Source organism: Acinonyx jubatus, chromosome B4, assembly GCF_027475565.1.
Source record: "Acinonyx jubatus isolate Ajub_Pintada_27869175 chromosome B4, VMU_Ajub_asm_v1.0, whole genome shotgun sequence".
Taxonomy (NCBI): Eukaryota; Metazoa; Chordata; class Mammalia; order Carnivora; family Felidae; genus Acinonyx; species Acinonyx jubatus.
This window is the reverse complement of record NC_069387.1, coordinates 81,238,972-81,251,369: the sequence shown is the minus strand read 5'-3', so window position 1 is coordinate 81,251,369 and position 12,398 is coordinate 81,238,972. Positions and strand designations below refer to the sequence as shown.

General features: G+C 47.5%; 1 protein-coding gene across 4 annotated transcripts in view; it reads left to right on the top strand.

Moving 5' to 3' along the window:
* Positions 1 to 11,774, top strand: part of TIMELESS (timeless circadian regulator) — a 29,371-nt gene extending 17,597 nt beyond the window's left edge. For 3 of the 4 annotated variants that reach the window (XM_015085076.3, XM_053226378.1, XM_027071472.2), the window contains exons 10-30: positions 537 to 713; positions 1,090 to 1,307; positions 1,551 to 1,654; positions 1,799 to 1,968; positions 3,057 to 3,191; positions 3,290 to 3,441; positions 4,817 to 4,914; positions 5,259 to 5,385; positions 5,494 to 5,695; positions 5,972 to 6,117; positions 7,224 to 7,309; positions 7,399 to 7,513; positions 7,610 to 7,692; positions 7,921 to 8,063; positions 8,264 to 8,441; positions 8,524 to 8,592; positions 8,715 to 8,833; positions 10,217 to 10,442; positions 10,567 to 10,671; positions 10,813 to 10,910; positions 11,596 to 11,774. In XM_015085076.3, coding sequence (XP_014940562.3) covers positions 537 to 713; positions 1,090 to 1,307; positions 1,551 to 1,654; positions 1,799 to 1,968; positions 3,057 to 3,191; positions 3,290 to 3,441; positions 4,817 to 4,914; positions 5,259 to 5,385; positions 5,494 to 5,695; positions 5,972 to 6,117; positions 7,224 to 7,309; positions 7,399 to 7,513; positions 7,610 to 7,692; positions 7,921 to 8,063; positions 8,264 to 8,441; positions 8,524 to 8,592; positions 8,715 to 8,833; positions 10,217 to 10,442; positions 10,567 to 10,671; positions 10,813 to 10,886 — 2,727 coding nt within the window. In that variant the 3' untranslated portion in view covers positions 10,887 to 10,910; positions 11,596 to 11,774. The remainder of the gene's footprint in view (positions 1 to 536; positions 714 to 1,089; positions 1,308 to 1,550; positions 1,655 to 1,798; positions 1,969 to 3,056; positions 3,192 to 3,289; positions 3,442 to 4,816; positions 4,915 to 5,258; positions 5,386 to 5,493; positions 5,696 to 5,971; positions 6,118 to 7,223; positions 7,310 to 7,398; positions 7,514 to 7,609; positions 7,693 to 7,920; positions 8,064 to 8,263; positions 8,442 to 8,523; positions 8,593 to 8,714; positions 8,834 to 10,216; positions 10,443 to 10,566; positions 10,672 to 10,812; positions 10,911 to 11,595) is intronic. The other variant, XM_015085077.3, reaches the window with a different exon arrangement.
* The last annotated feature ends 624 nt before the right edge of the window (positions 11,775 to 12,398 follow it).

Below are 12,398 nucleotides of genomic sequence, written 5' to 3'. Positions count from 1 at the left end.
TGCTCACAGTGCCAAGCCAGCTTGGGATCCTCTCCCTCTCTCTCCACCCCTCCCCTTCTCGTGCTCTCTCTCTCTTCCTCAAAAATAAATAAATAAACTTAAAAGAAAAGAATACTCATTTGTTTTTTTTTTTTAATGTTTATTTTTGAGAGAGTGTGAGCAAGGGAGGGGAAGAGAGAGAGGGAGACACAATCTGAAGCAGGCTCCGGGCTGTCAGCACAGAGCCTGAGTGGGGCTCATACCCACCAACTGTGAGATCATGACCTGAGCCGAAGTCAGACGCTTAACCAACTGAGCCACCCAGGAGGCCCAAAAGAATACTCTTTAAAAAAAAAAGAAAGAAAGAAAGTTGGAGACTGTAGGAGAAATAGAGCCTCTGGCATTATTGTCTTTACCTGTATCTTCATTTAGTACCAGAGGGAGAGAACCTTCTAAGAGTTTCTTCTGAGAAAATGGTTGCACTAGGGATGTGGAAAGAGCTGCAAGGGGAGGGTGGTAATGAGGAGTAATTCTGATCCCCCAACATACACCCCCAGCTCCAAAACTACAGTTCAGATTTGGGAAAGCAGCCCCGAAGGGTGCCTAAACGTCGGCAGGCTGCCCAGGAGCTGTCCATTCAGCGCCGCTCCGCCCTCAATGTGAGACTCTTCCTCAGAGACTTCTGCTCTGAGTTCCTGGAGAACTGTTATAACCGGCTCATGGGCTCAGTGAAGGTGAGAACCTAGGGAGGATGGGATAGGGAGGTGATGGGACCAGTGGTGGGTAAGAAGGGCAGCTGGGGAGGAGCCTGAAGGAGGCTGACCCCAGAGTGTGGACTAGAAGTTGGGCAAGGTATAGGGCACCCTTGAGAGATGGTGAGGATGTTAGGAAGGAGTGGGACAATTGGGACAGTTTTAAAAAAGCTTAGAGAAATTGCCCCAGAGGAAGGGGAAAGGAATGTGGAGAGACCTGGGGAGAACAAGAGAGGGTGGAAATTCTGGTCCTAGAATGTGGTTATAATGGTGTCTAGGGTTTATCCCATCGTCATAGGACAAGGAGAAAGTTGGAAGCCCTGGGGTCACAGGGTGGTCTTTTTCTCCTCGACATTAGGATCACCTGCTGCGAGAGAAGGCTCAGCAGCATGATGAGACCTACTACATGTGGGCCTTGGCTTTCTTCATGGCCTTCAACCGAGCTGCCTCCTTCCGGCCAGGCCTGGTTTCTGAGACCCTCAGTGTCCGTACCTTCCACTTCATTGAGCAGAACCTCACCAACTACTATGAAATGATGCTGACGGACCGCAAGGAAGCTGCCTCCTGGGCACGTCGGTGAGTGGGATGAGAACTGGGGTCAGAGTGGGCATCTCAGCTAGGTTGGGAATCTGAGTTCCTGAATTCCAGGTGGTACTTTCTTCCTGTTTCAGGATTAAGGTGGTAAGGATGGGGAGCAGGGACCGGCTGGGTCATTCTTTTTGATGGCACCTTTTTTAGGGAAGGTTTAGAAGTGGTACGTTTTCCATGAGCCAATTTCCTAAGTTGTCCTCCATTTCTTCTCTTTTCCTCATCTCACAGGATGCACCTGGCCCTGAAGGCCTATCAGGAGCTGCTGGCCACAGTGAATGAGATGGACATGTCCCCAGATGAGGCTGTGAGGGAGAGCAGCCGCATCATCAAGAGTGAGACCCTGGCCTGTCTCTGACCCTGGCCTTTCCTATCTCTTGACCACAATCTCACTCTTTGCAGTCCCAACTTCATCCATCTCTCCCTTTACCAAAGTTTCCAGACCAATCCATCCATTCCTTTCTCTTCTCCATTCCTAGACAACATTTTCTATGTGATGGAGTACCGAGAGCTGTTCCTGGCACTCTTTCGAAAGTTTGATGAGAGATGTCAGCCACGCTCTTTCCTTCGTGACCTGGTAGAAACCACTCACCTCTTCCTCAAGATGTTGGAGCGGTTCTGTCGGAGCCGTGGGAACCTGGTGGTGCAGGTACTGGGCAGCCCCGGCATGTGGACAGTTTGGAAAGAGCCATGAGGGAAGGGTCAGAGAACAGGGAACTCTCCTCATATTTCTGCAGCTTAAGCTCACCTGTTAGAACTACTCTGAACTAAGGAGGGCAAAGGGTTTGTTGGTGTTGCTGATGTGAGTTTACTATAGTTTCCTTTTTTCATTTAGATTTATTTCCAGTGTAACATAAATATTTTAATTCATTTAGGAAGCATTTATTAAATACCTACTGTGTGCTAAGCACATAAACTATGGGGATTCACAGTTTTAGAGTTTAGTAATTATGCTGTGATCCTTCTTGGTTATACTTCAGAAGCATTGTAGTGAGATGGAAAGAACCCTGAATTAAAAGCCAGAAGGTCTGGGATCTCATCCTATATTAGTTACCGTTAGAATAACTCAACCTGCTCATATGGGTCCCCAGATCCCTAAACGTGGGATTGTAATATGAGCTTGAAATGAAATAAAAGATTAAAGACGTGCAAGACCACGTTGGGGAGGGACAGAGAGAGGAGGAGAGAAAGAGAGTCCCAAGCAGGCTCTCTATCAGCATCAAGCCTGGCTCAGGGCTTGAACTCATGAAAGGTGAGATCATGACCTGAGCCAAAATCAAGAGTTGGATGCTTAAACCAAGTTAGCCACCCAGGTGCCCCTTTTTTGGGTAGAATTTCTTATCCTCATTGTAAATCTGTTCATTTTACAGGCTTGGTTAAGCTAGAACTGCTTTTGGGAAATCTCTGATCCCAAGAAATAAGTTAAATACTACTCTTAAGTTTTGCCATGGCATTTTATGCTCAGCCACATTCTAGGTCTTACCCATACTGTACTATAATTTACCTATCTACCCACCTGTCTCAAGATTCCACTAGATTGTATGCTCCTCAAGGGCAAGGAAATACACTGTTCACTGTTGCATCCCTATTGCTTATGAATAGCACACAGTTGTCATTCCGTGACTATTGATTATTAATTAATTCAGACCTCTGGTGAATGAATTAATAGAGAAGACATTGATGGGAAAAAGTCCTCTTAGCTTTTCTGTCATCCTAACAATGGTTCTTTCTCTATAGAACAAACGAAAGAAAAGAAAGAAGAAAAAGAAGGTCCAAGATCAGCCTGTTGCTTCTGGTAATGTCTCCTATAGCACAGGGGAACTAAAAGCTATGTGGCCATCCCTGGCCGAGCAGCTACAGTGCTATGCCCAGGTAGGTAGTTGCAGAAAGTCTATCTTTCTCAAGGGTAGTGCACCGATAGGCTGTCTGGGTTTCCCTCCTCTGTTCCCATAGCCTTAATCCCTCTCTAGGATCCTGAGCTCAGTTTGGACTCCATGGTTCCCTTTGATGCGGCCTCAGAGGTGCCAGTGGAAGAGCAGCGGGCAGAAGCCATGGTGCGGATCCAAGACTGTCTCCTGACTGGCCAGGCCCCACAGGCCCTAACCCTCCTTAGGTCTGCCCGGTAAGAACCCTGCTCATCCCTTCTCCTGGATTCAGCTCCTGGATTTCGGGGGTAGGGGGAGGCATTCACTGTGGTACAAGGTTCTTTGCCTTCAATTGAGAGAAGTCCCTTCAGAAGCATGGGGGCTCTGTACTGAGCACTGAGTCCTGGGGAGCTTGGATTGGCTTTGTGGGGTTTTTGCTGTTTGTTTTTAAATGTTTATTTATTTATTTTTGGAGAGAGTGTGTGAACAGGGGAGGGGCAGAGAGAGGGAGACAGAGAAACCCAAGCAAGCTCCACTCTGTCAGCTCAGAGCCCGACATGAAGCTCAAACCCACAAACTGTGAGATTATGACTTGAGCCGAAATCAAGAGTCCGACACTTAACTGAGTGAGCCACCCACGCCCCCCTGCTGTTTGTTTTTATTTTATTTTTGAGAAATATCAGAAAGCACAATTAATTGGGGGGAAAATATAGATGATTCTATTGGCTGAAGATAATCATCATTAACATTTTGATGAGTAATCTTCCAGGCTTTTTAATCTTCTGTGATGTATATAGATCTATACAGCTTCTTTTACAAAAATGAAACATTGTATATGCTGTTTTATAGTATTTTTTTACTTCTTAATATATTGTGAGGATTTCTTAAGAGATACGAGATATATTGCCATAATTGTTAATGGCATCATGAAATGTACATTTGTTTAACCAAATGTCAGACATTTAGATTGTTTGCATGGTGATATTCATTGCAATGTGGCTTATTTTTATTAAAATTTTTTTTCTTAATATTTATTTATTATTATTGAGAGACAGAGAGAGATAGAGCATGAGCATAGAAGGAGCAGAGAGAGGAGGAGACACAGAATCCAAAGCAGGCTCCAGGCTCTGAACTGTCAGCACAGAGCCCCATGCAGGGCCCAAACTCACACACCGCAAGATCATGATCTCAGCTGAAGTTGGACACTTAACCGACTGAGCCACCCAGGCCCCCTAAAATTTTTTTTAATGTTTCTTTATTTTTGAGAGAGAGAGAGAGAGAGAGAGAGAGCATAAGTGGGGGAGGGGGAGAGAGAGAGAGGGAGACACAGAATCTAAAGCTGGCTCCAGGCTCCAAGCTGTCGGCACAGAGCCCGACGCGGGGCTCAAACCCACGAACCGTTAAGATCATGACCTGAGCCGAAGTCAGATGCTTAACCAACTGAGCCACCCAGGTGCCCCTCGTTGCAATGTGGCCTATGAGGGAAAATTTCCCCAGAGTCTTTGTTTTATCTTTGAGTGACAGTTTGCATTCTCTTTCTGGCTGCAAATGAAATTCCTTCTCTCACTTCTCACTTCAAATTATAACTCATATTCTTCCTGGTTAAAGTCTTTTTTTTTCTCTGGGCTTCAGGGAGGTGTGGCCAGAGGGAGATGTGTTTGGCTCTCAAGACATTTCTGCAGAGGAAGAGATCCAATTGCTGAAACAGATTCTCTGTGCCCCGCTTCCCCGTGAGTCTCCATTTCCTTCACATCTCTGTCCTTCCAGTTCTTTTCTAGAACCAGCATCACAGAGATCCAATAATCCTCGGTCTTTCTTTTTTGTTTTCTGTTGGGTTTTTTTTTTAATTTTTTAAAGTTTATGTATTCATTTTGAGAGAGACAGAGAGCAAGCGGGGGAGGGGCAGAGTAAGAGGGAGAGAAAGCATCCCAAGCAGTCTCTGCACTGTCAGCGCAGAGCCTGATGTGGGGCTCGAACCCATGAAACAGGAGATCATGACTTCAGCCAAAACCAAGAGTCAAGTACTTAACCGACTGAGCCACCCAGGTGCCCCTAATTCTCACTCTTCCTATAGGGCAGCAGGGGCCAGAGGAACAAGGGGCAGAGGAAGAAGAGGAAGAGGAGGAGGAGGAGGAGGAGGAAGAGTTGCAAGCGGTCCAGGTGTCAGAAAAAGAATTTAATTTTCTGGACTACCTGAAACGGTGCGGGCTGAGCAGACTGAGTTGGTCCCAGGTTGGCGACTACAGAGCTGGGAGGGCCATCACTGTCTTTCTCATGCTGACAGCCTCTTTCTCTGTGTCTTGGTGCAGTTTTGCAAGCTCAACTGTTGTGCGAGCCTACGTGCTGCTGCTGCGGAGCTACCGACAGAACAGTGCCCACACTAACCACTGCATTGTCAAGATGCTGCACCGGCTGGCCCATGACCTCAAAATGGAAGCCCTCCTTTTCCAGCTCTCCCTCTTCTGCCTCTTCAACCGTCTGCTTAGTGACCCAGCTGCTGGGGCCTATAAAGTGAGGGCATACCAAGGAACAGGGATGGAGAGGCATAGGGGGGTCCGGGGGTAATGAAGGGTAGTCTGCAAGAGATAAAGGGTGCTGAGTGATGTCAAGGGCTAAGAGAGGAGAGATCGGTGAGGAAGTAGGCAGGCAGGTGGACAGAGCTGGAGGGGCAGGGTAGGGGAGTCTGAGTGAGGAGAGGCAGCTGGGAATAGGTAGAAAATGGCTGGAGGGCCTGGTTTATATGTCCATTTAGGCCAGAGGTTTCATAGCAGCTTCCTCATCCCACAGGAGCTAGTGACTTTTGCCAAGTACATCCTGGGCAAGTTCTTTGCGTTGGCTGCAGTCAACCAAAAAGCCTTTGTGGAGCTGCTGTTCTGGAAGAACACAGCTGTGGTTCGAGAGATGGCCGAGGGCTATGGCTCTCTGGATGGCGGGTGAGCTTCAGGATGGGAAAGGATGGGCAGTAATGGTGGGTGACACAGTCACAGACTGTCAAAGCTGGAAGAGCTTGCAGATCAGATAGTCTGACTTTCTTCCTCTTTAATAGGTGAAAAAATAAGCTCCCAAGGTGAATTGCTTTCCCTGAGATCACCCAAGAGAGGAAGTGGGTCTGGAGCCTATCTCCTGTCTGCTCTAGTTTCCTTCCTTCACCAGCCTTCGTGGGGATGGTCAGTTGGCAGTGGGGTGGCCCTTGTCCCAAAGGTGCCCTGTCCCAAAATGTGCTGGGAAACCATAAAGATTCATGGAAATGTTTGCCTCTTTCCCTGTATCTCAGCTCCTCTCCTTTCCCCATAATCTGCTCAGCCCCTGCAGTGTCCGCTTCTGTAGGCCCAACCCAGAAAATCTCTTCATTTGGCCTTTGGGTTCATAAGTGGAAGGAGAATGAAGGAAAGGAAGCACACCTTAGGCCACTGCTAGTGGCTCCTTTCAGTCACCTGCGTTGTCCTTCTTGTTCCTTTTGGAGCTGACCAAAGAGGGCCTTTGGTCTCCTCTTTGGGGCCAACATCCTACATGTTCCCTTTCTCCTTTCCCCATTTGTCAATTTATTTTTATTTTTATTCATTTATTTTTTTAACATTTATTTATTTTTGAGACAGCATGAGCAGGGGAGGGGCGGAGAGAGAGAGGGGCACAGAATCCGAAGCAGGTTTCAGGCTCTAAGCTGTCAGCACAGAGCCTGACACGAGGCTGTAACTCACAGACCATGAGATCGTGACCTGAGCCGAAGTCAGATGCTTAACTGACTGAGCCACCCAAGCACCCCTATTTTTATTTTATTTTATTTAAGTTTGTTTGTTTGTTTATTTATTTATTTATTTATTTATTTATTTATTTATTTATTTTGAGAGAGAGTTTGTGCATAGGAGGAGCAGGGAGAGAGGGAGAGAGAGACTTCTAAGCAGGCTCTGCACTGTCAGTGCAAGCAGCCTGATGCGGGGCTCAAACTCGAAAACCCATGAGATCACGATCTGAGCCGAAATCAAAGTGTGTGATGCTTAACTAATTGAGCCACCCAGGCACCCCTCCTTTCCCCATTTAGATCTTCCAGTCGCAGACCCCTGGTGTGGAGCCCAGAGGAGGAGGCCCAGCTTCAGGAACTGTACCTCGCCCATAAGGATGTGGAAGGTATGAGTCCTTGAGATCTGAAGATTTTTGAAGCAGGCAGCCTGAGCTCCAGGACCCCTCTTTACTGTCTCACTCCCCCTCCACGTTAGGTCAGGATGTGGTAGACACCATCTTGGTGCACCTGAAAACCCCTCGGACACGCAAGCAAGTTATCCACCATCTGGTACGGCTGGGACTGGCTGACAGTGTCAAGGGCTTCCAAAGGTAGAGGCACATGTTCTGGAGGGCATTGAAATTGGGAGTCCTCGGTCCTCAGTTTGCTCCCTGGGCCCCCTCTTCCACTGACGTCTCCTTAAGCAGGAAAGGAACCCATATTGTACTGTGGACAGAAGATCAGGAGCTGGAGTTGCAGCGGCTTTTTGAGGAGTTCCAGGACTCAGATGGTGAGTGGAAGCTCAGGGAACCTTGGAGATGAGAGAGCCGAGCTGGCCATTGCTTCCCCCTGCCTCCTGTTCCCAAGGAAGGCTTATCTCATTCCTTCTTTCCACTTACCATACCTGTGGTGTCATTTGTGAGTGAATTGAATTAGACTCTTTCCAAAGACCTCTGCTGTCTTTCACTCCTCCGTTTCCCCTGTTGCTTTAGGGAACTTACACTTTCTCTCTTTGTAGATGTGCTAGGTCATATCATGAAGAATATCACAGCCAAACGCTCACGGGCCCGAATAGTGGATAAGCTGCTGGCTCTGGGGCTGGTGGCTGAGCGGCGGGAGCTATATAAGAAACGCCGGAAGAAGCTGGCACCCTCGAGCTCGGTAACAGTCTTTCCCTGGCTCTGCAGGCTGGGCCTACTCCCCCTGAAGTGCCCCTCAGAGGTAGCTCACCCAGATTCTTCCTGCCTTAAGCTCTCTGGCTAGGTGTCTTCCCCTCCACACACACACACACCCCACCAGTTTCCAGGAGTGGTCAAGAACCAACGGACTCCACTCAGTTCTTCATCTTGTTTCCTTTTTAGCCTAATGGAGAGGAGTCCCTGAAAGATTTTTGCCAGGAAGATCTGGAAGAAGAGGAAATCCTGCCAGAGGAAGAGAGTGAAGAAGATGAAGAGAAAGAGGAGGACTCAGAAGCAGAGCAAGCCCAGGGTAGCTCAGTGCTTTCAACTGAAAACCTTGGACAAAGCCTGTATCAGGAAGGTGAGGACTTGGCCTACGAGAGATGTCTCAGGTGGAGGGGTTGGTAGTATGGGCCAATTCTAAGTTTCCCTCCTTCCCTTAGGCTTTTCTGCTCCCCTTCTGTGGCTCCAGAACTGCCTGATTCGAGTAGCAGATGATCGAGAAGAGGATGGTGAGTGGATAAATGATGGTTTTCGGGGCTGGGGTACTGGAGGCTGCTGGAGAGCTGGCCGTGGGATGGATGACCAGTTCTTTCTTCAAAACTTCACCACATGACTACTGGCCCTATTCTAGGCTGCTCGCAGGCAGTGCCTTTGGTGCCGTTGACAGAAGAAAATGAGGAAGCAATGGAAAATGAACAGTTTCAACGGCTGTTGCGCAAGCTAGGAGTTCGGCCTCCTTCCTCTGGGCAGGTAAGTATGCCAGTTACGGTATCAGCTATGGCATATTACTGCTATTTTAAAATACGTACATGTCTTTCTCCTCGTTGCAGTTGCCATCTCTGACCTCATTTCCTCTCAACTTTGACCAAGACTCCTGCAGCAGCCATCCTGTTCATCTTCTCTGATCTCGCCTTCCCCTAGTCCATCTTCCATGTTGTCCTGAGTTTCCCTCATCCCTTCCTCCCTTCCTTCCTTCCCTTCTTATTTTCTTTTTATTTTTCCCTTATTAAGTAGGCTCCATGCCCAGTGTAGAGCCCAGTGTGGGGCTCAAACTCGCAACCCTGAGATCAAGACCTAACCACCTGAGCCACCTAGGCACCCCACAAGTTACCTTTCTAAAGTGGAATTTTGATTGTATTACTCCCCTGTCCATTACTTCCCTTTCTCTCCAGAAGAGATTATATTACTCTCCTGAACCAACCAACTGGATGGTTCTGCACTGTTGGCAGGACAGAGTCCTTGACCTCTGAGTGGCATGCTTGGCCTTGACCAGCCTTTGCAGCCTCATGGCCACGCCACCCACACACCTGTGTTTCCCCATCCTCCTCCTGGACTACTTTCTACTCTCCAAACAGTAAGCTTCTCATATATCCACACAGTTGATCGTGCCAGTCCCTCCATTGGACGGCTCCAGCCACACATACAAGGTGACACACACATCACCCATCTTCCTGACGACCCTCCGCTTGACCTTCAAGAGTCTATTCAGTTCTTACCTCCTCAGAGAAGCAGTCCCTACCACTCCTTCAACCTCTAAAGTGAAAGTAATAACTTTGGTAGCTGGGATTTATTCATTCCCTTGATGTAGCCCCCATCCTGTGAGATTACAGTATGTTGGTTCTTTCTCCCATTAGATTGTGGGTTCCTTGAAAGCAGGGATCATATCTGATTTATCTTTGCATCCCCAATATCCATTCATTCATTTATTTTGTTATTTAAAAAAATTTTTTTAATGTTTATTTTTGAGAGAGAGAGACAGAGCAGGGGTGGGGCAGAGAGAGAAGGAGACAGAATCTGAAGCAGGCTCCATGTTCTGAGGTCTTAGCACAGAGCCTGACTCAGGGCTTGAACCCATGAACTGTGAGATCATGACCTGAGCTGAAGTCTGATGCTCAACCAACTGGGCCACCCAGGCACCCCCATTCATTCATTTATTTAATTAACAACTGAATTTACTGGGAGCTTTGTGCTGTATGAGGCACTGTACTAGACATTGTGCATATACTGGATAAATAAGCAATAAGTAGAGTTTATTCAATGAATCATATTTTTCAATGAATATTATCAAGATCGGGTGAAGTAGAGTCTGCTCCTTTCCTACTGCTTTCATTTTCAACTTGTTTGCACCTGTAGGAAACCTTCTGGAGGATTCCAGCCAAGCTGAGTCCTTCCCAGCTCCGGAGGATAGCAGCTTCTTTGAGTCAGCCAGAGGAGGAGCAAAAACTTCGGCCAGGACTAGAACCGAAAGTCCCTGGAGAGCAAAACCCTGAGGAGGAGCACCAAAAGGAACAGCGAGCACAAGCCCTGAGGGCCCTCCAGTTGGCCCGGAAAAAGAAAGCTGGCCCGGTGTCCCCCAGCGGTAGGACCACTTACCTGTTGGGTACTAACTATGGGCTAGCCATGTTGATCTAGAGGGCTGATAGGGTATTTTGAGAAGATGAGGGCCCAGTTCTCTAATTCCATGCCTCTCATGGTCATCTCAGGGGAAGGGACCACTGGTGAGAAAGAACAGCTGCAAATGGTACCCAGGAAGCGACAACTGCTGGACAGCGATGAAGAACAGGAGGAGGATGAGGGCAAGAACAAAGGTAGGGAGTCTGACAGGGACCTGCTTTTTCTTCTGACCTCTAGCACTCTTCCCTTCAATCCCGAAGATCAGTGCTACTGTCCTTCTTTCCCCATAACATATTTAGATTCTCTCTCTCTTCTCACCCCTTTCATTCCCATAGCACTAGAGTCCAGAGCTCCAGGAATCCAAAAGAAGAAACGGTTTCAAATTGAGGATGAAGATGAGAATGACTGAAGAGCCAGAAGCTTTGGGGTAGAGGTAGATCATTTTTAGGTGGTGAATTTCAGTCAGACTTCAGAAACAGGACCCAGAAACTGCTCTTAGTAGACAGAAGCAGTAGAGTCCTGGGCTTCCCCAGGGATTTGGGGTCCAGGAATTTCCGGCAACAGTGTTGGGACAACTCTGCAATCACTTCTTGCGTCTCCCAGTTTTAGCAGTATGCCTCAGTAGCTCTCCAGAGACTTACCTCTCTTTTTCTAGGATCTGTTTCTTTGGGTTAGTAGCACCCCTTAGAAAATCGGAGGAGTGAGTGAGATATAGAAGGCACCTGGGACCCTGTTTGGCTTTCTGCCAGAGGTGGGTCACAGCACCAGATGGGGAGCTTTGTGACATGATGGGTGGGTGTGTTGCACCATTTTAAAAAAGCACCAGATGCTCCCATCCTCATTTTCTTTCCTGTGATCACTCCCAGGCACCAGATCGAACCCAATTCCTGTGGTTTAGGTAGGGTTGGGATGCAGTACTCTTGAGATGATGAACGTGTTTGGTTTGTGTTTGGTATTACATTCAATGTGTAAAGTTAAAAGTTGCCAATGTTGATGTGATGTGCCAATCTGTCTAAGTCTCCCAGCCTTCCACCTGCTATGTTCTTGGAAGAAGAGCCTTTAACTTTTAGGGTTAAAAGAGGCCATCACCCTTCCCTTTTCTCCTGCTTTCCCTACAGAAGACATGAAAACATTCTCACCTCAAGATCCTTTGTCTAGGATAAATCTTCAGGATGACAAGTGTATACAGCAGGAAGAAGCAGGAGCCACAAAGGGTGCAAGAGCCAGTTTTCCAGCATGGAGCAGAGTGGAGGATAAAGTCTGGGCAAGAAAGAGATGAATAAATACTGCAAATGCCGTGTCTTTTCCTGTTCTTGGAAACCATCAGCTTTCTGGCTCCCCGTGTTTCTAGCTAATGTGGGATGAAGGAGACATTCCAAAAATAGCTATTGAGATCAGGGATAGCCCTAGGTAAAGGATGCATTTGGATTGTCTTGTTCTTCTGACTTGGTTTTTTTCCTCCCACAGCCTCTAAAGATAGGAGTGAAGCTACCTCTGGGTAATTGAAGTTTCCAAGGGCTAAGGCATTTCCTAGCTTGGTCTGGTCTTGGTGTATCTTTATCCCAAGCCTTTCCCTACTTCCCAACCTGAGCACTTCAGCAGGGCCGTTCCGGCTCCCTTGTTGTGTCTTGCTGTCCACATTGGCTGTCTTTCCAAGAAATGCCCCCAAAGGGGCTCTGACCTGCCAGGCTTCTTTGAAACAAGTATAGACCATTTGCTGTGATTGGGCACAAAAGTATTGCTATCCTTTTCCATTTATTTACCCTGTAGTTTTGAAATTTTTAAATGAAAAGAGGAATAAAAAGCTACTTTTACATATTTGAGTCATGGCCATCTGATTCTCACTCTAGATCTCCCTGGATCTCTGTGTTGAACTAGAGTGGGAATGTGGGAGGGAGAGGCAGATACTGCTAACAGAAAT